This window comes from Bidens hawaiensis, unplaced genomic scaffold (assembly GCF_021521415.1).
Source record: "Bidens hawaiensis isolate Kalapana, Puna unplaced genomic scaffold, B.hawaiensis_p1.1 tig00006068_1, whole genome shotgun sequence".
Lineage (NCBI taxonomy): Eukaryota > Viridiplantae > Streptophyta > Magnoliopsida > Asterales > Asteraceae > Bidens > Bidens hawaiensis.
Window position 1 is genome coordinate 849042 of NW_027491401.1, and position 27997 is coordinate 877038.

The 27997-nt window shown below is 32.6% G+C and overlaps 2 protein-coding genes across 2 annotated transcripts; one reads left to right on the forward strand and one right to left on the reverse strand.

Annotated features, from left to right (window-relative positions):
- Nucleotides 1-1361: 1361 nt before the first annotated feature.
- On the reverse strand, nucleotides 1362-8778 carry LOC143631428 (glutamine--tRNA ligase-like). Its single transcript, XM_077100200.1, has 21 exons — nucleotides 8640-8778; nucleotides 6985-7107; nucleotides 6794-6893; nucleotides 6212-6307; nucleotides 6059-6120; nucleotides 5330-5509; nucleotides 5092-5244; nucleotides 4947-5002; nucleotides 3916-4006; nucleotides 3650-3736; nucleotides 3366-3563; nucleotides 3179-3277; nucleotides 2981-3112; nucleotides 2771-2907; nucleotides 2592-2691; nucleotides 2410-2505; nucleotides 2225-2325; nucleotides 2032-2137; nucleotides 1848-1937; nucleotides 1633-1762; nucleotides 1362-1562 (listed from the first exon to the last, which is right to left on the reverse strand). Exons 1-21 carry the CDS (start codon nucleotides 8748-8750, stop codon nucleotides 1468-1470), a joined length of 2343 nt encoding a protein of 780 aa, XP_076956315.1. The 5' UTR covers nucleotides 8751-8778; the 3' UTR covers nucleotides 1362-1467.
- Nucleotides 8779-11825: 3047 nt separating this feature from the next.
- LOC143631388 (uncharacterized) lies at nucleotides 11826-13073 on the forward strand. The gene has a single exon (XM_077100166.1). The coding sequence runs from the start codon at nucleotides 12001-12003 to the stop codon at nucleotides 13036-13038; it is 1038 nt and encodes a 345-aa protein (XP_076956281.1). The 5' UTR covers nucleotides 11826-12000; the 3' UTR covers nucleotides 13039-13073.
- Nucleotides 13074-27997: the final 14924 nt, after the last annotated feature.

Below are 27997 nucleotides of genomic sequence, written 5' to 3' on the forward strand. Positions count from 1 at the left end.
CAGAACGCACGAATGGAAACCAAACGAAGAAATGGAAGCTAAAAGGCACAAATGGAAGCCAAAATGCACAAATGAAAGTCAAAAGGCACAAATAGAAGCTAAATGGCACAAATGGAAGGTAGAACACACAAATGGAAACCAAACGAAGAAATGGAAGCTAAAAAGGCACAATTGATCTCAAAAGGCACAAATAGAAGCTAAAAGGCACAAATGGAAGGTAGAACACACAAATGGAAACCAAACGAAGAAATGGAAGCTAAAAGGCATAATTAAGCTCAAAAGGCACAATTGAAAGTCAAAAGGCACAAAAGCTAAAAAGCACAAATGAAAGGTAGAACACACAAATGGAAACCAAACGAAGAAATGGAAGCTAAAAAGGCGCAATTGAGCTCAAAAGGCGCAATTGAAAGTCAAAAGGCACAAATGGAAGGCAGAACGCACGAATGGAAACCAAACGAAGAAATGAAAGCTAAAAGGCACAAATGGAAGCCAAAATGCACAAATGAAAACCAAACTACGAAATTGAAGCTAAAAGGCACAATTGAGGTCAAAAGGCACAAATGGAAGTCAAAAGGCACAAATGGAAACCAAACGAATAAATGGAAGATAAAAGACACAAATAGAGCCTAAAAGGCACAAATGGAAGCCAAACTACGAAATGGAAGTTAAAATGCACAAATAGAGCCCAAAAGGCACAAATGATGGAAACCGAACAAAGAAATGGTAACCAAAAGGCACAAATGAAGCCAAAGAATCATTCAAAAGTAAAAAAAATATTCCGTGACCCCTCGATTGAAAAGTTCTGGTTCCATCAACGTGGCCAAAGATCACTCAAAATGAAACCGAGATAAACCGACTTGTACATCTCTGATTCCATGGAAAAATCATCATGAAGAACCGGGAATGGTGCTTCCTTTTTATTCCGTCCTTTCACATGGCCCACTTCGCATAGTCTAAGAAGGAAAATTGGTGAAACAATAATGTAAAAACGGGCATGGTTATATGCATTGCATGAATGAACGGTTAAAAGTAAATGATGGTTATTACAAACAAATGCTAGCCCTAATTAATCATAAATCACTCTCGGAATCATCGTCAACCTCTATCGATCCCGTGTCGCTTTTTAAGATCAAAAACATTATCTATTAATCGACGATTTGATTCGCTCTGTAAGCGATGACCCACAATCGGAAACCGTCCAAATTTCGCCAAATAATAATTAGGTAACTCACTTCATTTCAAGGGAAAAAAGGTTTTTATAAAAATATTTGATGCAAAATATATCCTTTAGCTTTTTAAAATATTGGCAACAAACTTACTCTTTTAAGTTTTAACCATCAACACACAAGATATAACTCCCTATCAAATATATTTAAAAAAAAAAACCATTTTTATAATTTTTACTTTCATTTTCACGCAAAAAAAATACGAATAACGTAAGTAAACAAACGAAGTCATACGATTCATCTACTTCCCAGTTTTCCCATAGTTGTCTCGTAACGTAACCGTCCTGTTGAAGATGAGCTTTTCGGGTGTCGAATCCTTATCAGCCACAAAATATCCTGCCATAAACAAACTCATATTTTAAAAACAAAATTCCGAAATAATTAACGAGAAGGTTCTAAAACATACCGAGCCTTTCAAACTGGAACTTATCGTCTACTTCAGCAAACTTGAGTGGCGGTACAGCATACGCACACGGTATTATCTCTTTCGACCCGGGATTTAAATCATCAAGCCAGTTGTCAAGCTCTCCGGGATTCTAATTCAGTGTAAAGAAAATGATTAGTTTAACTAATGCTGTTGTTTCAAAATGATTTGCTTGATAATTAATATAAATTGCTAACCTCTGAAAGAAACAGTTTATCAAATAGCCTGACTTCCACCTTCAACGGGTCAACCCCGGGAGACTGCTCGGCAACCCAATGAAGAACCCCCTGCACATCCAGAGTATTTTTATTTTTATTTAATAATAATATATATAAAGTTATAAACCAACTAAATGTTAAAAAAAATGGTCAAAAAATATGCCTTTGGTTTTGTTTTCTTGAAAGGATCATACTCGACGTGGATCTCGACAACCGTCTTTTTGTCATCAGAAAGCACCACTTCAGTACACTTTATAGGAAATGCATATCTGCATTGAAATTATTATCATTAATAATATATATAAATAATAAATTAATAATTAAAAAAGTTAATTATATCGGAATTAATATTGCACCTGAGTAGGACCGTCTTTCCAGGAGCAAGTCCATAGTAGTCTTTTGAATCTTTAATCCTAAAATCGGATTGTTCTATATAAACAACATTCGAAAACGGAACCTGAAATTGAAAGATAAAAACTTTATAAAAATTATAATTATAACTTTACATCATAGTACGAATAAAGAGGAAGAAAAAGTCAACCTTGTAATAAGAAGATGTGTCATCGTTTGGAGCATCGGGCCATTTTTTAGCATCAAGGTCAATTACTGAATTTGGTTCAAGATTAGTTATAACAACCTGCAACAACCACGAAATAAAACCTAAAGATTAGAAATAACTGCATAATCATAATTATTAAATTTAATATATTAAAATCTGCATACCTTTAACGGATGTAGCACGACCATCGCACGAGAAGCGGTTTTATTGAGTTCTTCACGCACATGATATTCAAGGCGTTCTAAACGGATCAAACTACCATCACTGCAGACCAAAGTGAAACACAAATAAATAATTACGAATGTATTAAAAGTCATGAATAAAAAATTAAATTTAAAATTACCTTCTAGTAATTCCGATTCCTCTAACGAAAGCATTTATTGCGGTTGATGTAACACCCCTGCGCCTCAATCCCGCTAATGTCATCAAACGCGGATCATCCCATCCGTCCACATAATTCTCGGTCACAAGCCGATTCAACTACAAAGTAAATATCAATAACTACAAATGTAATGACTGTTTATGCTTTATACAATACGCTTTGACAACTTACCTTACGCTTTGACATGACGGTATTGGTGATATTTAAGCGAGAGTATTCCCACACGTAAGGCTGGTAAAGACTTAGTGCATCCAGTAACCAGTAATATGAAGCGCGTCTCGTTTCAAATTCAAGTGTGCAAAGCTACAAAAACATATTAAAATATAAATAGAATAACCAAATAAGTGAATAGCGTCCCGATAAACTTACCGAATGTGTGATATTTTCAAGAGAGTCGACAATGCAATGTGCATAGTCGTAACTCGGGTAGATACACCACTTGTCTCCAGCATGTGGATGAGGAGTGAACTGAACAAATATAAGTCAGTCTAAATATTAATATTATCAAGTCAAAAGGAAATAATATATATTTTGTCGGATGATAATAATATTGTACCTTGATTCGATATGCAATGAGGTCATACATATTGTAATTATCGCTTTGCATATCTTGTTTCATTCTAAGTGTAGCTTTTCCTTCTTCAATCAAGCCATTTTTCATATCATTGAACAATTTAAGTGATTCGGAAATTGGCCGATCTCTCCATGGACTGTTCATCTTTTTCTCTCGGTATTCTTTTATTTCGTCACCGGTCTACACCAAAAAAAATATAAATAAATAATTAAATTATCAGATCATGAGTTTGTTGTATACGAAGACAAAATGTGGTAACTAGAAACCTGGTGATCAACATAAGCATGACCCCTGCGTATAAGCTCGACTGCTAAATCATATAGTTCTTGAAAATAATCACTGGTGTATGTGATCTGCAAATTTATAACTTAATTAGATTAAATATTGTGGATAATCAATAAAAGGTCTTGAAAATAGTCGCAGCTAGTTGCTCGCTTACCCATTATCCATATGTAGCTCGGTTTGTGTTATATAAAATAGCTTTTGTCAAAAAAAAAAAAGTTTCTAATCAAAAATTAATAATTCATTATACCTTAAAAGGTTTCCATCCCATCCAACTCACGATTTCTTCGATATGATCAATATATTCTTTTTTCTCTGCTTCAGGGTTAGTATCATCATACCTACAAGTTATTAGATCTCAATTGTATAAGCTAAACTAAATTTTAAAAACAAATATTTCATCTTTACTATATATAATACACCAAAAAAGGGCAAATTAAGACGTTTGTTTTAAGGGAATTACAACTTTCAATGCATAAGTTACATGTGTATAAAGGGGCAAAGTGGTCTTTTAAACACAATCCGCCCACGTTCATTTGATTTCAACAAATATAATCACAAATATGGTACCTCAACTTTACTCAAACTTTGTTAATTTAAGAAATAGTTACAACTTTGACCCCTCATGTTTAACCACTTTTAACTCAACTTTATCCTTTTTTTTTATTTTAATCTTATATGTTTTACGAAAATATGATTAAAAAAATCCGAGCATACCCATTTAAACGGGCTTATTTTTGTCGAAGTTTCGATATAAATTTTTTTCAAATCAGATGGACGGTTTGAAATGTACAAGTTATTACTGCATGAATGTACAAGTTTTTTAAATGCTAAATGTTTACAATTTGATGTTCCTATTAGTTACACATATAACCCTTTATCTATGTGATAAAAAACATAATAAACTTGTCACAATTAAAAAAGTTTCTCACCGTTTATCAATATATTCTACTATTTAATGTAAAACTTTAAGCCATCGTGTATATTCAAATACTACTCAACATTATTTTTTTTTTGTTTTTGTTTTTGTTTTTGTTTTCATTGTTTATGTTTTACAAAAATATGATTAATAGTATTCAAATTATATAAATATCAAAATAATCAAGAAGAACTCAACTTTAAGATTTCAACTTTAATTTGGAGCTAAGCTGAATCGGCTTGGTGTAAAGTTCGAGTAGAGTTAGCCTTGGCTCGATAACAACCTTAAAATGTTATTCCTCGCAACATCGTGCGGGTACTCGACTAGTACTACATAATATATAAGTTGAAAAACAGTCTTACCTCAAATAACAGCCACCACCTCTTTCTTTTGCAAGACCAAAGTCAACAAACATAGCCTATTAATATGAATAACATCATCCATTTAATAAATGACAATCTAATAATAACATGTACATAATTAAACTATGAAATAATGGAAATTTACCTTTGCATGACCTATATGCAGATATCCATTCGGTTCTGGTGGAAAACGGGTCAAAACTTTTCCACCTGTTTCCTTCAGATGTTTTTCCAATATTTCTTTTGTATTACAAGCTCTAAGCACGGGTCTATCACTGAAATACACTTCTGTATGAACCTGTAAAACAACGATAAACAAGTCAAAACATGCCACAAATATTTAAAAAGGCGAGAAAGTAAAAAATGTTGATACAAATTACAACCTTATAATTCTCCTCTGGTGCAGGGAATATTAAATAAGGGTTGATTTCTTCTTCAACGGTAGTTTTTTCTTCTTCTACTTTCTCTTTAACTACTTTTTCTTTCTTCTTTTTCACAGGCTTCTCGTTATCTGCTTCGGTTTTTTCACCAAGTAATTCATATAGCTTTGAATCTATCAGTTTCTGTTGAAAGACACATGGAATTTAAATATTCATTAATCATTATGGAATAAAATATATCTTAACAAAAGGCTTTTTTTGCATAAAATATAAAGACACAATGCCCCCTCATTCGATTAACTTTAACAAAACAAACGATCGAACATGAACAATTAAACGAACAAGGTTTTCTTGTTCATGTTCGTTCGTTGAAAAAAATGAACGTTTTTGTGTATGTTCATTCGTTAATAATATAAACGAACGCTTCATGAACTAACGTAACTAAACATAGATGAACGAATATAATTGAGCTATAACGAATTAAAGTATACGAGCTAGACTATAATGTAATGAGCCTAACATTTTAAATGAATATATTAACGAAAAAAAACAAACGTAAACTAATGAACACGCGAGACATGTGTTCATGTTCGTTCGTTAAACTAAATGAACAAAAAGCTTTGTTCATCTTCGTTAGTTTACTAAATAATCGAACATAAACAAACTTCCCGTCGAACGGTTCACTGAACATTCATGTTCGTTTACAAGCGTAAAGAAAGGTGAGTGGTTTACCTTAACAATCTTTGGGTCGGCCCACGGCTGCTTCTTTCGTACATGAGCAAACAAATCACCAACTTAAGCCAGTGATCAAGAGACACGTCAGATTCGCATTTCCACATAGAACAGTATAATTAGCTTCATAGACATTATGAAATTAGAACTCACCATTTGTTCGATATCGTTGCTCTAAAATAGCACTCTTTTTCTCTTCAAACATTTCATCAACAGTGCGTTCTGTCTCTTCAGGGGAAACCTCAACCCCTGTTCAGATAAACGATTGTATTCTAAATTTATAATAACAATTAACAACAAAGATTATCATCATCATCGTACTCAGCATATCCCACCAATAGCAAAGCTATGGTAGGGTCTGAGGAGGGTAAGATGTAGACAGCCTTACCTCTACCCCATAGGGATAGAGAGGCTGCTTCCGGTGAGACCCCCGGCTCGATAGTAGTTTTGCATCAAGCCTTGGACATAAGGCACATAACACTCAACCATCTGGACACCGCCAATTGGTGCATGTACCCTTGTCTTTCGGCTATCAACGCCACCACATGATGCCTTATTAACCTTCCACCACTTTTAGCGTTCGTTTCACGAGATTAGTAAAATAACGTCAAAATTAGTGCAATTTCACTTTTGCCCACCCGAGGGTTCACACATATATACATTATATGCGCGCACCGCAAGCAGGGCGTAAACAACAAAGATTATAATAAAGAAAATAATAAAGTTTAAATATACCAACGCCACAAGCTTCTTCAAATTTACTGATATCAAGACCATCTGAGCTGGTGACAGTAAGAAATGCAAATGCAGCTTCTACCTGAGCTGGAGTTTTTATCTGCAATAAACAAGAGTATAAAGATTTTAATTATGTGAATAGATTTTAACATTAAACACATATTACTTAAAAGAATTAAATAAAGTGAAACCTTAGAAGAAACAATGTATTCCAGCAACTTGGGCCGATGTACAAGAGCATTAGAAGGGAACTTTGTAGCAACCGTGTAAAGAAGATTGCCAATAGACCGTTCACATCCATCAGTGACATTTGCCTGCATATGTGTTATTAATTACATAAAGATGAGTGTGTCCTCTTATAGATAATTATGCGTGCTCATTCAATGTCCCCTTAATTGCTTTCAATAAACTAGTTACAAGGGTTGTAGTTGCTCACTTGTTTGTATTATACTACATATCGAATGTCAAGAAATGAAAACTTAAATGATGTCATACTATGATAGTTATAGTGTTATACTGGTTATAAACTTTAAGTTCTAATTCATAAAAATTAGGATTCTTGATTCTAAGCTAAGTTTATCAAATATAGGAAAAGAAGATATTTTTTATATATTAAATATAGTAAAATGATTATTCTAAGTGTTATGCCATTTGTATATCACTTCCAAGTTACATGTAATCCAGTGACAGCACTTTTAACTACTCCAGATTCAATGATTCCTAAACATTATTTTCATTTTCACAAATTAAGCTCAAACACAGGGCTGTAAACAAACTGAGCCATTCGTGAACCGTTCAGCGGAAAGCTCGTTTTTGTTCGTCTGTCTAATAATTGAACGGCCATGAACAAAGAATTCCGTTCGGTAAGCCGTAAGCTTAACAAACGAACACGAATACAGACCACATCCGTTCAATTGTGTTTGTGAATGTTCGGTTATCTGTTCGTTTAGGGTCGTAAGTTACGTTCGTTTGCATATATATGTTAGTTTATTAGAGTTTTATTATTGTTATTTTTATTTATATTTTGATATAATTATGCTTATGATTACTATGTTAAGCTTTTTTGGATATTAGGTGGTGTACTTCTGGTCATTTTGGTGATATTGTGTTCATTTAGTGATTATTATTATTCTCAAATTAATATATGTTCGCTTGTGTTTGTTTATGTTTTCTGTTCGTTAGTGTCCTTTAGTGTTCGGTACCGTTCGTTTGCATCAGTTTACAAAATTAATGAACGGACACGGACAAACACGAACACAAAACTCCATTCGGTAGGGATGAGCAATAACCGAATCGTTAACTGAAACCGAATCGAAAACCGACAAAACCGAACCGATATAACCGAAAACCGAATTAACCAAAATTAACCGAACCGAACCGAACTTTTCATTTTTTAATATTTTCAAGCCTTTTTCTTTCTATTTCATGTATTATATGCATTAATAGTTTAATACTATCATTTTTATGTATTTATATCTCCAAAACATGTATTAATATCTCAATTTCATATGTATAAACCTTTATTTTCATGTAGTTATGCATTCATTTCATGTATTTAAACATTCATTTCATGTATTTTAAGCTAAATTTTAGCCCAAGTTTGATCCTGGTTATTAACCGAAATTAACCGAACCGAACCGATAACCGATCGGTTATGTTGGGTTAATGCTAATAACCGAACCGAACCGTGCACACCCTTACCATTCGGTAAGCAAAGGCTTAACGAACGAACATGAACAAGGTCTCATCCGGACCAGTTCGGCTCGTTTACTGCCCTACTCACACATACGCAATGACGAACTAGAGTTCAGAATCAACTACATGCAATCATATCACGAAAATATACCTCCTTAATCACTGCAATAAGATTGGAAGTGACTTTACTATTGGCAATAGTGTTTTCCGACGTGCGTTTATCCAATCCGATCTTCAAAAACAAATCTAGAGCTTCCACCATCTTTTCACACCAAAATTACTCACTCCAAAATCTGTACAATCGATTCAGTTAGCGTTAAATCTGAGACAAGACGTTGAGAGAATAATAATATTAATTCGGGGTTTTGTGAGTGGCTGAGGGTTTTATTTGGGTTTGGGATTCTGTGGGCTTACGGACAGTTTTGTCTATGGGCCGGGACATGTATTATTCTCGTTTACGGGTTGGTAAATGAATAGAACTTTTAGTGAACTGTTTGAAGAAAAGTTCGTTCATTTAATAAACGAATGAACATAAATATAGGGATGTGTACGGTTCAGTTCAGTTCGGTTCGGTTATTAGCATTAACAGAACCGAACTGATCGGTTATCGGTTCGGTTAAAATTTTGCTTAAAAATACATGAAATGAAATGAAGGTATAACTACATGAAATGAAAGTATAAATATATGAAATTGAGATATTAATACATGAAATGGAGATATAAATACATGAAAATGATATTATTAGACAATTATTAATACATATAATACATGAAATAGAGGGAAAAATGCTTGAAAATATGGGGGAAAAAATTGAAGAGTTCGGTGCTGTTCGATTAATTTCGGTTAATTCGGTTTTTGATTTTTTCGATTTGGTTTATGATTCGGTTATTGATCACCCCTACATAAACACATGTTATCTTAAAGAGTTATAAACTCAATGGTTTATATTTGTTTATTTTAAGTGTGTTCATATGTGTTTGTTTGTGTTTATTTGCATTTGTTCATATATGTCTCTTTAGGTTCATGAACTGTTAGTTTAGAACTTAAACAAACACGAACATGCCCTTGTTCGGTTTGCTTACAGACCTACTTGTTTATGTATAACCTTATAAAGAGCTGAGCGGATAGTGAGCTATTCGATATCAGCTCATAAAAAAACTCAACTAAGATGAGATTATATAAGGTCAAATTTTTATTGAGGCTTATTTATTAAGCGAGCATGAGACCAAGCGTCATATATCAATCTTGAGCTAGCTCGCTAAGCTAAACGGGCTTTTTTACTTATATGTTTTTATTTAATGTATTTTTACAATAACTATTATTATGTGTAAACTCATGATAAAAAAAAGTATGCTAAATTATATCATATATAAAAAGTTTAGTAGAATTTGTTTTGCTATTTAAAAGGGAACTGCCACGGAATCACGGATCTTTTGCTCGATTATCTGACATTTTATTGTAATAGTTTGAATAGTTATAAATTAATAATATTACTATTAAATGAAGTTTTATATACAGATAAAAAAATATAACTGTAAATACGTGTGTAAATATATAAACTAAATAATTAAGAAATAATAAATGAGCCAAGCTTGAAAAAAAATACTCATGAGCCAAGTTCAAGCGTTATAGATAAAGCTTTAAACTAAGCGTTATAGATAAAGCTTTCACCTAACTGATCTCGAGCTCCAACCCTATTTAAGTTAGAATGAGTTGTTCTTGAGCCTTAAAGAGCTCGTTTTCAACTCGGTTTGTTTACACCTTACTTTCTACCCTTCTCATTTTCTCATTCTATGCATTCGACCTTCTCATATTTCTCATTTTCTCTTAGTTTTTATGATCTATAAATTGGTAAAAATAAATAGTAATGTATTAACATGATAACATTACACTTTGTAGTATGATGACATATGGGCTTGAATTAGGTACAAACTCGCTTTTCTTATTTTAAGGCAAAACATTTAAAGCCTGAATGTAAAATCGAACATTGTTTATAAGTTATAATCAAACCAAGCTCATAAAAGGGGGAAAAAACACAAAACAAAACCAATCAATTTCTAAAATCAAAGAAATTTATTAGTTTAGTTTGAGTTCAAAACAAGTTATTCAAGTTATAGCCTTTACCGGTAACATAGTCAACTTCCTATCCTAATTTATTGTTACTTTAAACCACATGTTTATATGATGTTGGAATTAACTTGTTGAGACACATGTCTTATTGATATCTATAGTATGAACACTTGGTAAAGTAGTCATGCAGTCATGAAAGTATTAATTTTATAAAAATAATAATATAAAGTTACATTTTTATAAAACGAATTTTAAAATAACATCACTCGAGTATCACACCGTTATGTTTTTATTAGAACGGCTAAATCAAGCATCTTTAAATACATATCTATGTCTACATATTTTTTTCATAATAATACTAGAACTCCCAACCATTTAAGAAGAAATATATTTTCACATAGTATAGGTAAAGACTCACGTAAAATAATCATTTAGTATTTTATTTAATTTAATAATATATATATATATTGAATTTTATTAATCCCAACTAATGAATTAATAACAATCAATATATCTTAATAATATAATAACTTTTTAGTGATTTTATTTAATATGTATGATACCCTACACACCGTTTATTAAACGTCCAAATAAAGGCACATCATATTAAAATTTTTATTAAATGGTTGTCGAATAAAGTAACTTTAGAACATATTTTCAAACAATTGGTGTGAGTTTGTCAAACCAGAGCAGCATGTGTCAAGTTCATGTTTCATAGCATTTATTAGTATGCCATCATTACTATGCTTTTATTTATTTGAAAGAAGAAGAAAAAAAACAACCTTTTAAATTTAACTTCGTTTTCTCTAAAATACACTAACACAAATAGGCTCACGAATTTATCTGTTTATATTTTAAACGTAATTACAATTTACATGTTTAAACATGGTTTTAAATTTTAAGTTCACGTCAGGGTAGGGTTCGAGTGAAATTTTGGAATTCATGTATGAGTTCGATTTATCTGCGACTCTTCTACTTGCTTATATTTATTTAAACGATACAAGACAACTTCTATTGTCTTTCGAACATAGCATGAATCTAATATGAAAATTGTATTTAGACCCAATAGGAACAGTTACGAGTCAAATATCGTGCTTGAGCGATTAATAGGCTCATAGATTGATCCGTTTATGTTTAAAACGTGATTATTATTATTATTATTATTATTATTATTATTATATATATAGCTTGTGTTGTGCCTATGTTAACCTATAAAACTCGTGTCTGTCACACGGTTTACATGTTTAACATGGTTTTAACTTTTAAGTTCACATAGGGTTAGGGGTGGGTTAAAATTTTCAAGTTTGTGTACGAGTTCTATTTATCTACGACTCTTTTAAGTTTAACACAATTAAACCAACCTGACCCCACCCGACACCCCCCCCCCCCTCATGTCTTTATAAGTATACAACTGCTTCAAATTGCTTCTTTTCATCATCATATGGAGATACTACATTGCACCACCACTACACCTTCCACCCCTCACCCCTTACACAATTTCTACTATAGTGCACCCACCACACCAATCCACACCACCTTTCAAAACTACGACGATGACGATTTCGCATTCGATTGCAGTGGACCACTAGACCCCCTTTTAATCTCCGATGCAGACGAACTTTTCCATTGTGGTCGAATCAAGACCACATCATTTTCTCATAAAAGAAATTCCGATTATTTTATTGAGGCATTTCATCAAATACCTAGCTGTCAAGTGACTCAAGCCCAACCCACCCAAAAAAAATCAAATTCTTTCACTAAAACATTTTATCAAACACGTGACGATAAAACCCAACTCACCCAAAACCCACTGAAACGACAAACGGAAACGACCAGAGAAAAAGATACTGATTGTCTCATTGAGGCATTTTATCAAACACCTGACGGTCAAACACAACCCACCCAAAAGAAATCCGATTATTTTATTGAAACATTTTATCAAACACGTGACGACAAAACCCAACTCACCCAAAACCCACCCACACGAAGAAGCGAAACAACCACCAAAAAAGATTCTCAATATCTCATTGATACATTTTATCAAACACGTGGCGATAAAACCCAACTCACCCAAAACCCAACAACTCGAGAAAAAGACACTAATTGTTTCATTGAGACATTTTATCGAACATCTGGTGTGAAAACACAAAACCCACCCAAACGAACCCGAAACAAACCATCAAGATCCTCATCTCCGTTACGGGTATCCGATATTCTCTCTGGAGAAGATAACAATCATAAAACTTGGTATAATAAGTGGAACCTTAAGAACTTGCTATTGTTTCGAAGCACATCGGAGGGGAGTGCGGCGAATAAATACTCGAGAATAAGGCGTGCGGATGGTTGTCGGAGGAAGGTATCGGCGCACGAAATGCATTACACGACGAATAGGGCGGCGGCGGAGGAGAGGCGGCGGAAAACGTACTTGCCGTATAAATCCGGGTTGTTGGGTTGTTTGGTTACGAGACAACCGGCTTAACGGGTAGTGTTCAGGTTAACATAAGTACATAATTTAGTTAAACATGTAGGCCCGTAATCATGAGTTGTTTATACAATTATTTTTAGGAGTCATTTATTTAGATAATGTTGTTTATAATTAAAGTCTTCTATTTGTTGGATTTGATACCAATGTTCTATTTCGTATACGTGTTTTAAAATTTTTGGTGTAAACTGGTAAATGAATAGATAGTTTGTTTAAACTTGTTTATGTTCCTTAATGTTTTTTAGTTTATATTTACTTACGTTGTGGGAGGAGTTTGACCGGGGGATTGACCGTGTGACGACCTGTTGGTGACTCGTCCCGACCTGAGAAACAATGGCGAAGCTTGGCATTTCGTCAGGGGGGGACTCAAAATGTGTTTAAAATTCATAAATGAAAGAGGTTTCAAATTTTTGTCGAAAATGAGTAAATTTACGCAAATTTTCGGAGGAAAATGGTTAAATATACTGCGCAAAAAAACATGAGAGGTCGAGGCCACCCCTGGCCCTCACTAAACTTTCCCCTTACCAAGACCCGAAAGTTTCTAATCCTTTGTTTTAACTTTATCATTTCCTTTAGGGGAGATCAGGGTTGTGCTTCGATTCTAGGTTTCAATTTTACTATCCAAAAAACTTGAGATCCGAAAATACAACATTGAAAACACTCCTAACTATAGGGGGCATATAAGTTATAACGTGCATTTGAGTTGAAATTAGCGCGAAGAAAGATGAACACATAAAGAAAAATGATACATGATCATAATTAGATTTGTCACACTTTACACCATTCATGGCTTTTTGGTTTTGCTTTACTAATATTTCAAGTCTTGTAATGGAAAAAAAATTAAAGGTTGTATTATTTGGAGATGTTATCAAAATAGTATTTTATTTGAAATTTGTCTATATAAGGTACAACCTAAAAAGATGTATAACATATTTTTCAAGCATGAGTATTTATAAGGTGATTTCTTTCTTATAGGTCTAGAGTTAGAGTTCCGTTATTTATATTGGTATAGTATTAGTAGAAGTGGACTAAATTGTTAAAAAATAAATAAATTATAGTATGAGTATTTGATTAAGAAGTTGCCACAAAAGAAAGAAAGTCGAGGCCAAGGTATCAGACTGAAAACAAGGCGAGCATTAATCCACACAAAAAAACAGGATCATGGTTAAAGCAGAGGTACACATAACAGTCATGACATATATATTTAAAAATAAGTTGTTTGTGGCAGCTTTTATTTGCAAAATGAGTTGATGTACATGTAATGAGTTAGAGTTAGTCAATTTTACAACACTTGTTAACTTATAACAAGTTAAAATAGATTAACTTCACCCTGAAATTGTCTACCGTCACCACCTATGAAACTTGTTATCTTAGAACGAGTCAATATAGACCAACGTCACATAATGAAAATGTATGCTGCCACCACCTATCGATTGTCCAAACACGACCATCATCTATCAACTAAGCGCCTACATAATCACAATTGTCACTGCCTATTCCTGTCCTACAATCGTCGTTGCCAACATCCACCCCCCCCCCTCCAAAGCAATCGTGGCATCATCCATTGCAACCACTGCCGTCACCGTCTATAGAGTGTCACCACCACGACCACCACCTATGTTCATCGTGCCGCTGCTGCAACAACTACTATAGGTGATAGTTCGTCGCCATCTCTATTGTCGTCAACGACTATAATAGTGCCACAAGGAAAAGGTTTTCGTTGTATTTTACATGAATAAAATAACTTATAAAAAATATATAAATTTGTTATTTAGTGAGTTATAAGTTTTAAACATTATGCTTTATTACAAGTCACATTTTATTTGATTTTATTTTATTTATTAAGTCAACAAACATCATCATCACATATCACCCCACAACAACAACAACCCCCCCCCCCCCCCCTTCACACAAAAAAAAAAAAAAAAAAAAAAAAACCCCACCCACCCACCTCCAAACAATAAAACGTTTCTCACTATCTTCACAAACTACTTGAACGATGGTATGTCTATTGACACTTGGTTTATTATATGTATGTGTATGTTTTTGTTTGGACGGTGGGGAGTATAAATGTAGTTTTATGACACTCATTAAAATGATCCCGGTTAGTAACTTAGTATGAGGTTGGTTGATGACCAAAAGGCAAAAGCCATGGCAAGCCACACTAAAATAAAAGGTGTTTATAATGTAACAACGAACCATCACCATGGTTTAATTTAGCGAAGAAATGTATCGAAACTGTCTATTCAAAAAACGTTTTTCAGCAGCTAAGGTTTTCGAAGCTTCAGCGCCAACCAATTTATCCATTTTAAACAGTTAAATCCACGGGCAAACATGAACCTCGCACAATTAAATTCAACAAGTGACATGGCATACGTGAATCACAAGAGGACAAAATGAATATTTTCCCTCAACCGATAAGAATACATGTCACTCTTATTATTTTGTCTGTTGTTCCCTCGACTTGTTTACACTTTACCTTCTACCCTTCTCATTTTCTCATTCTATGAATTTGCCATTTCTATTGGTTTTTATGATAAATATAAAACCTTAATTTGAGTTATAGGTTGGTGGTAACTGGTAACATAGACAACATTCCTATCCTAATTTCTTGTTACATACACTTTATACCACATGTTTATATGGACACTTTATACATGTTTATACGATGTTGGAATTAACTTGCTGAGACATGTGTCTTAATATATAGTATGAACACTTTGTACTTAATTTTATAAAAATAATTGTACTTGAGTTACATATTATCAGTGTTGCTCCTCAGCACTTCACTGCACCGCCTTTTTTCTTCAAGGTCACAAAATTTAGAATCGGCCTTAGGCGGTCCAACTCGGTCCTAGGCGGGCCAACTTGGACCTAGGCGGCTCTACTCGGGCTAGGCTGACCAACTCGGTCTTAACAAAATTTTGACGTTTGTTAAAAAAAACTCAATTTCTCCAAGAGCCCACTACTGTTTTTTTTTTCCTTTTCACGCTAAGACAACCTAATTTTTGTTCTAAACTCGCAACCACCATTGTTACCATTCGATTCGAAGCTCTAAACTCGCAAACCTCTTATTTAATTATGATTGAGGTACATCTTTCATCAACTGAGACATGTTCTTGAACTAATATGCACAAGTTATTTATTGTTTTTGTTTTTTTCATTTGTGTTTTGTATAATACTTTGTAAACTTTTCATATTTGACATATATATAATCTTCAAAAAATGAATTTCTTTATAAAAATACCATGTCTGAGTATCCCGAGTACACCCCGCCTAGACCGAGTACTCGCAACTCCTTAGTCGACCTCCTTGGGAGCACCTAACAACTTTTGCAACCTTGCATATTATGAAACGAATTTTAGAATAACTTCACTCGAGTATTATATCGTCTATTATATTTTTATTGAAACGGCTAAGTCATGCACCTCTAAACACATTTCTATATCTACCTATTTTGTCATCAAAAGACAATCCCAACCATCTAACAAGAAATATATTTTCATAAACTTTGATATTACTTTGGTAAGTAAATTATGATACCCTACACACCTTTTATTACACGTCCATATAAAGGCACATCATATTTAAATTTTTGTTAAATGGTTGTCGTATAAAGTAACTTTAGAACATATTTCAAACATTTGGTGTGATTTGTCAAACCAGACATGCATCTGTCAAGTTCATGTTTCATTGCATTTATAAGTATACCATCATTACTACCTTAAGAGAATTTATTTCTTGTACATGCTTTTATTTATTCAAAAGAAATAAAACATCTTTTAATAACTTTTATTTTCTTAAAATTAAAAACATTATAAATCTAACACGAAATTTACGGATTACTTGCATATATTAAGTCCAATTACAATTTGAACTTACATGTTTAACCAAAGATGTGTTCGGGTTGGTCAATAGGCTACTAGACTGGTCATTTTGCTTCTTAGACGTAATTATTATATAGCATGTGTTGTATCCACACTAACTTACAGAACTTGTGTCGATCTGTCACACGATTCACATGTTTAACATGGTCTTAAGCTCACACAGGGCTAGGGTATGTTTAAAATTTTCAAGTTTGTGTACACGTTTGACCGAATTTGTTTTTCAGTATTAACATTACTTGTAAATGAAGAAGTTTTCACTTAATACGTGATTGTAAAGCACATGCACAACTTATTTTAGTTGAAATTAGAGACAACAAAGTTGAACACATAAAAAAAAGTTATACATATTGATCATAATTAGATTTGTGGAGACACCTTGTTTAGTCACTCTTAACACCATTTATGGCTTTTTGGTTTTACTTTAGTAAAATTTCGAGTATTGTGTGGATAAAATTTGAAAGTTTTATTATTTTGAGATATGATTCATATAGTATATTTTTGTTATTAATTATGATATGATTCATATAGTATTTTTTTTGTTATTAATTATTTGTTTAGCATGTAAAGTATAATTTATTGAAAACATGTGAAGCCATGTGGGACTAGCTTACATAGTAGAGGCAGGTTACCGAATTAAAACAATGTTGATATCAGTCCACACAATAAATAAGGTCGTTCTTATAAAAACTTGTTAACTTAGAACACGTTGAACTAGACCAACTCAAGCTAATACAATTTCTGCCACCGCCACCTATGAAACTTGATATCTTAGAACGTCTCAAAGTTGACTAGCGCCACATAATGCAAATGTTTGTCGTTGCCACATATCTATCATTGCCTCCACATGACCATTATCTATCGACCAAGCACCTACACAATCACGACTATCACCGCCTATCCTTGCCCTACAATCACTGTTGCCAACATCTTCCGGTCCCCACCGTGCCACCATCCACTGCAACCTTCGTTGTCACCACTTATAGATTGTTGCCATCACGACCACCGGCACCATCCGTGTTTGTCCAGTCGTTGTTGCCACAAGTACTATAGTTTGTCACCATCTCTACTGTCGTCAACGACTAGAATAGCCCGACAAGAAAAATGTTTCGCTTGTACTTTACATAAGAATAAAATACTTAAAATGATACTTTACTTTATTATTTAGACTACCCGTAGTGAGGCGTTATGGGCTCCTAAATATCCTCAAAATGTCCCAACACCACCCCGGGACATTTTGGGGAGACGGGGAGGGAGGGGTTGAGCTTCAAAAACTCTTTCACCGTAGTGTACACAACGGTTGATGAAGAGGAAGACGAGGCCACAACATCAATCAACCAATAAATAAAAGGTGGGACGCTTCACAACCACTACACATGAAAGATATTATAGGTTTTTAACTTTATGTTTTATTACAAGTCACGTCAAGTTGTTATGTGACATAAGTTTTTTTTATAAAGTCAACAAACATCATAACATATTACCCCATAACAAACCACCCCCACCCACCAAAAAAAAAGAGAAAAAGAAACACGTTTATCACTAATTTCACAAACAACTTGAACGATGGTCTATCTATTGACACTTGGCTTGTTTTTTGTTTTTGGACGGTGGGAAGTATACGTGTAGTTTCATGACATTAAAATGGTCCCAATGAGTACGAGGTTGATGACCAAAAGGCAAAAGATATGGCTAGCCACACTAAAAAAATAATTTTCATTTGATTTTCTTGATTGGATATTGATTTCCTGGTGGTGGTACGGTCTAAAACTTTGACATAGTTACTTGATGGTATTAGAATTAACGCTAAGAAGAAAAAGTTTATTGAGACGGTTGTTTTCTCGACATGATGGGTGCTTTTTGGGATATAGGAACACGCCTAACTTTCTACCATACAAGCTAAGGAAAGAAATATTTTTTTATTCTATTTTACATTATTCGTAGTTATGGTATGCTCATAGGAACTGTAAAGTTTTATTTTCTTGGGACGAGTGGTGAAAAAAACCATCTCCTCTTGATGTAATTTGTTTGCTTTGTTTTCGGCTTCTTGCCGAATTCTTCGATTTTTTTTAATATCCATCTGTAGTCCAAAAAAATATTTTTTATTTAACGACGAATCATCACCATGGTATGATGTAAAAAAGAATTGTTTCGAATTTGTTGTTAATCATTGTTTGTTCGAACGACAGTTTTTAGCGGCTAGAGCTTTCGAAGCTTCGATGCTAATCAATTTATCCATTTAAAACAACTGAAATTAACAAACAAGTGTTTCTAGATAATTTAGCGAAGAGATAAGACCCATGGGTAGTTTCAAACCGGCACAGTTCTTATTCACACAATTAAAATTCGACAAATGACAGACAGATAACAAGGCATACATGGATCGTAAGGGATGAAAATGAGTATTTCCTCTCAACCAATAAGAATACATGATGTCACTTTCACATTTTGTTAGGCCGTTCACCAGGTGGGGACCGATGACGTAAATTGTGACATCAACACATATATAACATCATGCTTATTATCTTCAAGAACAAAGTACTGATCTTTACGTCGGAGGATGATCACATGTAGAACTCCCCACCCCGTGGTTATACTGACAGTTTTTGTTTTGTAGGATTACCTTGACAATCGCAAAGAGAATCATTAAAGAGGTTAGATCGTAGAACGATTTCGACTGTTGGATCACCTTAAGCAGAAAAACCTTCTTCATTTAGATACACCATAAACAACATTCTTCTCAAATAAAGCATGATTGTACTAATTATCTCTTTGAAAGATATAAAAAGTTAAAAGGAGGAAAATAAAGGAAATTTTTTGTTGCTTTGTATTCATTCAAATGGGCCAACTTAACCTATTACAAAACTCAATTTTCAATTGGTCCATTTAACACAAATAAGTACATAAAAAGTTAAGCCCAATAAGTTAATGTTGGATTTAGGATTTGATGGTGGTTCTAGAAAAGATTAACCAATAATATTTCCACATAAATAGAGCTTAATATACTTATAGATAAATCATACGTGGGTCACATCGAAATCAACTTGAGTCAATGTCAACGGGCATTATCACATAATGCAACAATACACTTAATTTGAGAAGCACATGGTCAAAGAAAGTAGGGTGATTTTTTATTATTTTTATTTTTATTTTCTTCCACTTAGGCTATGCGTAGTGGAGGGGCTACAAATTGTGGCGTTTTGCGTCGTGTGGCGCCCAGTCAGTAAAGGGGGGAATTTGTTTTGGGGTGTAATGGTGTAGGGGTTATAATAGTATATATATATATATAACATATTAATATAATAATAATATTTTTTTCTTCTTCTTGGGCGACAACTTCCTTCCGCCCCCGCCCCTTTTCACCCAAATATCACCGGGGGAGGGGGGGTGTTCCACTTCCTTCTCACCGCTTATCGCCCCACTACGTTCGGCCTTAGCCAGTTTTTCTTGCACTTATTAAGAATAGTGGGATGATGTGGTAATCTCTAACGTATAAATGATGTAATTCAGTGGACTTGACCAATGCCAAAACTGATGTTTCGGGCTTTGTTTTGTTGCATGTTATTGACATGATGTAAATGACATGATATCTTTCGGTTCGTTGGTCGAATCGTTGAACCCAACCGACGGATATATCTATTTGTGTCAAGACATCAACCTTATCTCGTACACACTATAAACAAGGGCAGGTGGGGCTAGAGAGGGCGATCACCTGGTAGGCCGAAATTTTTTTAAATAAATTATATATAAACTATATTTTAGTAAAAGAAACAAACCGGTCCATATACTTTATTTTTTTATATTTTACGTAAAGCTCAAATTTTTCCTCACCTTTGATCCAAAACTTTATAACGATTCTCAGAGAAAGTCCGGTCTATTTATAAAGGGAAAATTCCCAAAATGATCCAAAGGAGGAGAGAGAGAGAAAAAAAAAGATCCTAATTATATCAAGATTCCCAAAACAACCCACAAAATATGTACTGAGGAGACGCATTGGAAAAATAAACGACGAGATTTTTAATCCAATAAAAAGATGATATGTGTAAAGGTTATGACACACTAGACGAGATTTTTAAAAATCTCGTGGGTTCCGACCAGATTTTGTAGTTAAGTCACTTTTTAAAAAACAGTCTCTCATGACGGTTTTTTATGTTTATTGTCTGGTCCGTTCATATTTATTTTTTCTTGAAAAAAGAGCTTTCGGAATCTCGTCTTTCAAGACGCTTTTAGATTGAATTTCGTCTTCCAAATTCATATTCTCAAGTTTCTTATCTGACAAGTTTAAATTCTATTTTATTTTGTTATCTGTATATTCTTTATAGTTCAACAAGTTCAAGTTTCTATATCTTCTTTATAATTCAACAAATTCTATATCTTCTTTATAATTCAAGTTTCTTATCTATTTCTTATCTGACAAGTTCAAGTTTCTTATCTACACATCCACTACCACCAACATCAACATATTCATAAGTTGATATATTCAAATCCGGTATACATAGTTTCCGAGGGACATTCAACTCAACGATAGCATCTGACATATCATCACCATGCTCTCCAACAACATACATGAACACTATTTCAGAATTATTCACTTTTTCAGCCCGTTTTAAAAAAAAGAGACGTCATAGTCATCTTCTATATCTACGGGATGCAAGTACGTTGAGAACTTATATGATAGTCATGTAATGTGTGTTACCTTAAACCGAGCTTCAAGTAAACCCAACAACTTCGAATGGTTGATGTTTGAATCAAGATTCACACCTCCCCGTTTACAGTTTGTTGGAACGTATTCACAGCTTCCATCATCATTGTTTTGCCATTTACCACCATAACACACTACAATATTATCAAATTCCATCAACCTAATTAAAAACTAACAAGATAAATACAGAATTTTGAAGATAAAATGGAAGAACATGAAGAATATGGAAGAAGATCAATACTTATTTCTTTAATTAATATTTTAATTTAGGAAAGTGGAGTCACATAAAACTTAATTAAAAATATTGTCGGAGTAGACGAAATAATCCAAAACTTTGTCGCTCAAGACGGAATACTAAAAATCCTACCGGTCGAGACGATATTAAAACTTTTAAAACTTAAGATAAGAAACTTAAGAATATGAATTCCTTGGAACAAATTCAATCAAAATGAGTCTACCAAGACGAAATTAAAAAAGCTTAAATCTCAAGAAAATTAAAATATGAACTGACCAGATAAGAAACATTAAAAAACCGTCTTGGTAGACTGTTTTACAAAAAACGAATTAAGTGAAAAATATGGTCGGAACCCACGAGATTTTGAAAAATCTCGTCTGGTGTGTCATAACCTTTACACATGTCAGCTTTTGATTGGTTTTAAAATCCCGTCGTTTATTTTCCCAAAGCCTCGGCTCAGTACATATTTTGTGGGTTGTTTTGGATATCTTGATATAATTAGGATATTTTAAATTTTCTTTCTCCTACTTTGGGTCATTTTGGGAATTATCCCATTTATAAATCATATAACTTAGAACACACATCTAATTAACCTATATGTTTAGACTTTAGACATCCTGACAACTTGTAAATGTATATTAAGTGGGCTAGTGGATTGTGATAACTGAATTAAGGGAAAATTCCAAAATAAGCGTTTATGAAAACATTTTTCAGGTTTTAAGTGTCATTTGAAAGAAATTCCCAAAATAGATATTATAATCTAATCGTGACGAATAGTTTGTATAACCAATTAAAACTTGACACGTGTCTTTAAACTAACCATAGCGAGCAGGTTACTAACCATTTACTCGTCACAACTAAATAAGTTTTATGCCTCGTAATCATCGCCCACGAGTAATTTATAAGTTCTTTGGTCGCGACGAGCAGATTGTAAGGTTAAACTAGTCGCGACGAGTTAACTACTAATAAACTACTCGTGTAGTGAATGTAAACTAGGTAAACTAGTCGTCGCGACTAAAGGACTTATGAATTACTCGTGGGCGTTGATTACGAGGCATAAAACTTATTTAGTCGTGACGAGTAAATGGTTAGTAATCTGCTCGTTATGGTTAGTTTAAGGACACGTGGCAAATTTTAAATGGTTCTACAAACTACTCGTGTGTAATCATAAACTACTCGTCACGACTAGTTTATAATACCTATTTTGAGAATTTCTTACAAATGACACATAAAACCTGAAAAACGTTTTCAAAAACGCTTATTTTGAGAATTTTCCCCTGAATTAAACATGTTGGCAACTACATGTGCGTTAGTTAAATATGTTAAATAGATTATTAAAACAGTTGCCAGACTGAGGGTTGTACTTATAGTACTTTGATCACAAATAACTGAATAAGAATATTAGATCTTGTAGATGATAGGAATTTAAGTTAACAAGTAAATAAATAGTAAAAAAAGTGAATATTTTAAAATTTTAATATAAGATGGGTAACTTTTAAGTTCATAGATATTTACACAATTACAACAAACTAAAAATAAAATTTGGTTATTTTAACATAATCAAAATTTTAATTGTGTGTTTGTTGCAACAAACTAAAAATAAATTTGGTTATTTTAACATATCAAAGTTAAAAGATATAAAAACGACTATAAAACAGAAGACATTCATTACAACTCCCATGACATATAACTACATGTAGAATCGTTAAAATAACACAAAAACAATCCATCTATTTTTTATTATTTCTGTAAATTTTAAACCAAAAACAAAAACAATTATTCATCACTCATCGACTAATTCAAAGTTTCAAACTGAACAACAAGAGGTCTACTTAGAACCAACGAAACGATGGCATCACGAAAAATTTCATTCCAGACTGGCAGTGAAAACCGTTGCTTTCTCCACAAGCAAAGTAATACGGCTTCCATTTGTTGAGAACAAACTCAAACCCATCTCCTCCACCTTGTGACGTGTTAGCAATGCGTTTCGCCCATCTTAAGTCACATCTCAAAAAGCTCCATAGATTTGGAAACAAATAAACACTATGTGGATGTATATTGGTAACGCTAGGTGGGTCGAATTTGAACACTACATGATTATCAAATTTAGTGTTAAATTACGACTAATAATATGTATTTTTTTATAGCAATTATAAGTATCAATAACACGATAGAGATACATACCGAGAGTGTCGTTGAAAAAGAAAGGAGCATTTGTCCTAGCCCATTCGGTATAATTGAAACCAAAACGCCAGTTATTAGATCCACCGATAATAATCCGTCTAGAACCCTGAACAGGTTTTGGGTGTCTAAATGGCTCATTAGTGTAGTTAAAATCGAATTTCCAATTTTGTGGCCCCTTTGGGAAGTTCGGGTTGCTTGTTCCCAATGCGAATAGGGTAACAATTACAGCTATCTAAAGTAGCGATTGTGTACGTATTAAAGCCATTTTACTTCACTTTGAGTTTTCTCAAATGGAAGAAAAGGGCTTGAATACAATGAGAATTAGCTTGGGTTGGTGATTTTTGAAGATTAGAAATATGTGTTTATATAGAGGTTAATCAAGAGAAGACTTAAACTAACAAATGGAAATTAGCCTAATACTTGCTTAGTTGGTTGGTATATTGTTGAAAACATGTGGACCTTTATAAGAGTGTTCTCATTTGTTGTAGTAGATACACAACATATCATAGTGAAAGTATATTGACTTATTAAGTCTCTCTATAAAGTTTTAAGAATTTTATATTATGATAAAATTTATGATGATACATGCATATATCTTGTATATATACTCGGATTTATTTTTATGTATTTGTGCTTAAAATATAAGTATATGAAAAATATTGTTCTTGTGTTTTCTAATGCCTTTATAACTAAATACTAGCTTTAGGATATGTGCGTTGTGGCGAATCTATGCGTTATGATGGGACGGTTATCCCAACAAAACTATATGTAAAAACGTTAAATCACACATTTGCGTTGTGGTGTGTTAATTAACAAAATATAGGCCAAACAGTAAAAGGTTATCACAGTAAAAGAATAACCAAGTCAAAATAGCATTGCAGTGGAGTTGTGGTAGAATTGTATGTTGCGTCAGGGTCATTAAACCTAAAATATATAAACGTGAAAACGTTGAACCATACACTCGTGTTGCATCGTTTTAACTCACGAAATTTAGACTGAAACGTAAGTCATTATCATAGAAAAGAATAACCAGGTCGAAACAATAAAAAACATTATTCAGTAATCATTGTTAAATAAATTTATAAACTATAGGGTTTATTAAAACTGAAAGTAAACCATAACGGGGTTATGCTATACTTTTATGAATACTTTAAAAAAGAAAAACTAAAATGTATAGCATGCAATATAAACTTCTATGTTAAGCTTTAATACTTGTACATATAGATTAAAAGAAAATAAATTAGATGACAAAGAAATTTTTCAATACCAAAAATCTTGTTATACAAATCATGGATGAGCTAGGTATCGAAACCGGTACCAGTACCAAAAATCTCAATCTTGAATTTTTCAATATCTTGGTACCGGTATCAAAAATTTCAGTTCGATACCGAACCGTACCGATACCGATACAAATCCTGAAATGTTAAAAAGTCAGTATGAATCCATACCGACGGTACCAAATTTGATACTGATACCGGTAGAAACTCATACCCGTTTACTCATCCCAAATACAAAGGTATATGAATATGTCAAATTAGTTTTAAGCGAGTATGGAGGTGAGGTCAAGGTCAACGGACCACTATCACATAATGCAACATACACTTAATTTGGGTTTTTATTTTCCATTAAGGGTCATTTTTCTTGCACTATATTGGAATGATGTGGTAATCTCTGACGTACAAATGATGTAATTAATTAGATTTCACCTAAGCCAAAAATAATATTTCGGGTTTGATTTTGTTGCATGTTATATACTTATTCGTGTCAAAGATATAACATTAGCCCCGACACACTTTAGATCGTATATATATTCGTGTTAAAGACATAACATTAGCCCTAACACACTTTAGATTGTGTAACTCGGACATGATCGTATGATTAAGCTATTTATGTAGACGAGTCAAACGAGTGGGATGCTTGTATATAAGTTTTGGTGGCTTGTGACAAGTCAGGTTGACGGATTTACCTAACTAAACATGCATTATATAATCCGACGAAGGTTTTATGATTACTCAGTTTTTCATAGTTAGTTGATCATCATCTTAAAAGTGACACGTGATTGCAGTTTGATTCATGGATTTGTACAGGCGGATGTCGCCTCGTGAACCTATGTTGCTAATGACCTAAGAGCATACACAACAATGCGCATGTGGTAAAGTTCAGATCTAGATGGAATAAGCGAACAAAGGGAGTGGCAAACTTTGTTGTAGGGGGAGTTTGGAATGAAGTATGGAAGTGAGGCTTAGGGCCTGCTCCGAGAAAGCAAAAAAATTTTGGGCCGAAAACGAAATTTTTTTTGAGCCTTAAGTACAAAGATTATTTTATTGTGTTTAGACAATTTAATGTTTATATGGGCTTATTTGGTTATAATTGGATTGTGTAAATTTTTTTTTGTATAAAAATATGATTAAACATGACTAAAATAAAAATACTAGTAGAACCCATAACCTTTGGGTTGATAGTAATACCCATTTGCCACTAGATCAAACTAGTGGTAATGCAATTGAGTTTAAACACTAAATATACATATTGTTTTAATAAAAACTAGGGTATAGGTTCGCGTGACACGCGGGTGGAATAACTTGTCACTAAATATATTGAAATATAAAAACCTTTTTTGGCCGTCATTTTATACTTAACAAATTTTATACTCTTCTAAAACAACCTGTTTTAAAATATTTTCAAAATAGATACAAAATATAAAAAAATTGGAATTAGTCAACTTTAAAAAATTATGAAATTTTGTTTGATTTTTGACCAATTATGGTAAGTATTTATAGTTTGACAATCAATATTTTGAATATTAAAATGATAACTTATTCTAGTTAATGCCAAATCACAAAAATTAAAATCAAATCGGTTTTAATTTTGCTAATATGACTAATTAATTTAGAAATAATTACCAAAATGAAAATTATATCGGTTAATTTGAAAACTTCAAAAAGTTATGTAAAGATTTTGAAATGAGTTTAAAATTATGTAGAGTATTAAAACTTTTAATAATTTGTTGAAAGATTGGTCAATATTCAAATTTAAAAAGAGTTTAAATATGTTAATTAAAAAGGAGTTTAAATTTTGTAGTTTTAAGTTTGAATTTGGTCTTCTATGTAAAGATAGAAATAATTTGAAATATCTTGATTCATGGGAATAATAATATTAATAAATTATGAAAAGTTGTCATGTTTAATAATATTCACTAAATCATATGTGACGAATAATATTTATAAATGATGATAAAACGGTTATTTAATTTATGATATATTAAGTATTGATTAGAAATATGTCAATTTGAATATTGTGTTATAAAATAACACGGTTATTATTTACTAATATGACTAATTAATTTAGAAAAAACTACAAATATGAAAATCAAATCGGTTACTTTGAAACCCTAAAAAAATTATGGAAAGATTTTGAAATGAGTTTAAAATTATGGAGAGTTTTAAAACTTTTAAAAATTTGTTGAAAGATTGGTTAATTTTCGAATTTAAAAGAAGTCTAAATATCTTGTAATTAAAATCATGAAAACTTTATAACTTATTTATTGGGTTTTCCATATATAACGTAATTGGTTATATATAGAAAATATAATGTATCTTACAATATAATAACATAATAATGTTTTAAGTCAAATATATCTAAATATAAAAATGTTAAGGTGTAAATGTTATTATTTATGTCAAAATAAGATGTAACAACTAATTAGAAAAGGTAATGAATTAATAATAACAAAATTACTAAAATTATAATAATTATTATAAATTATAGAGATTATCATTAATAAATAGATAAATATAAGATACAAAAATAAAATTTTCTTTAATACATCGGTTCTGATTAAAATATATTAAATGGACAAAACCAACAACTATATATGATTGATTATATAAAAATCAAATAAATTACATGAATTGTGAAAATTACATAAATACATGAATAATAACAAAAATA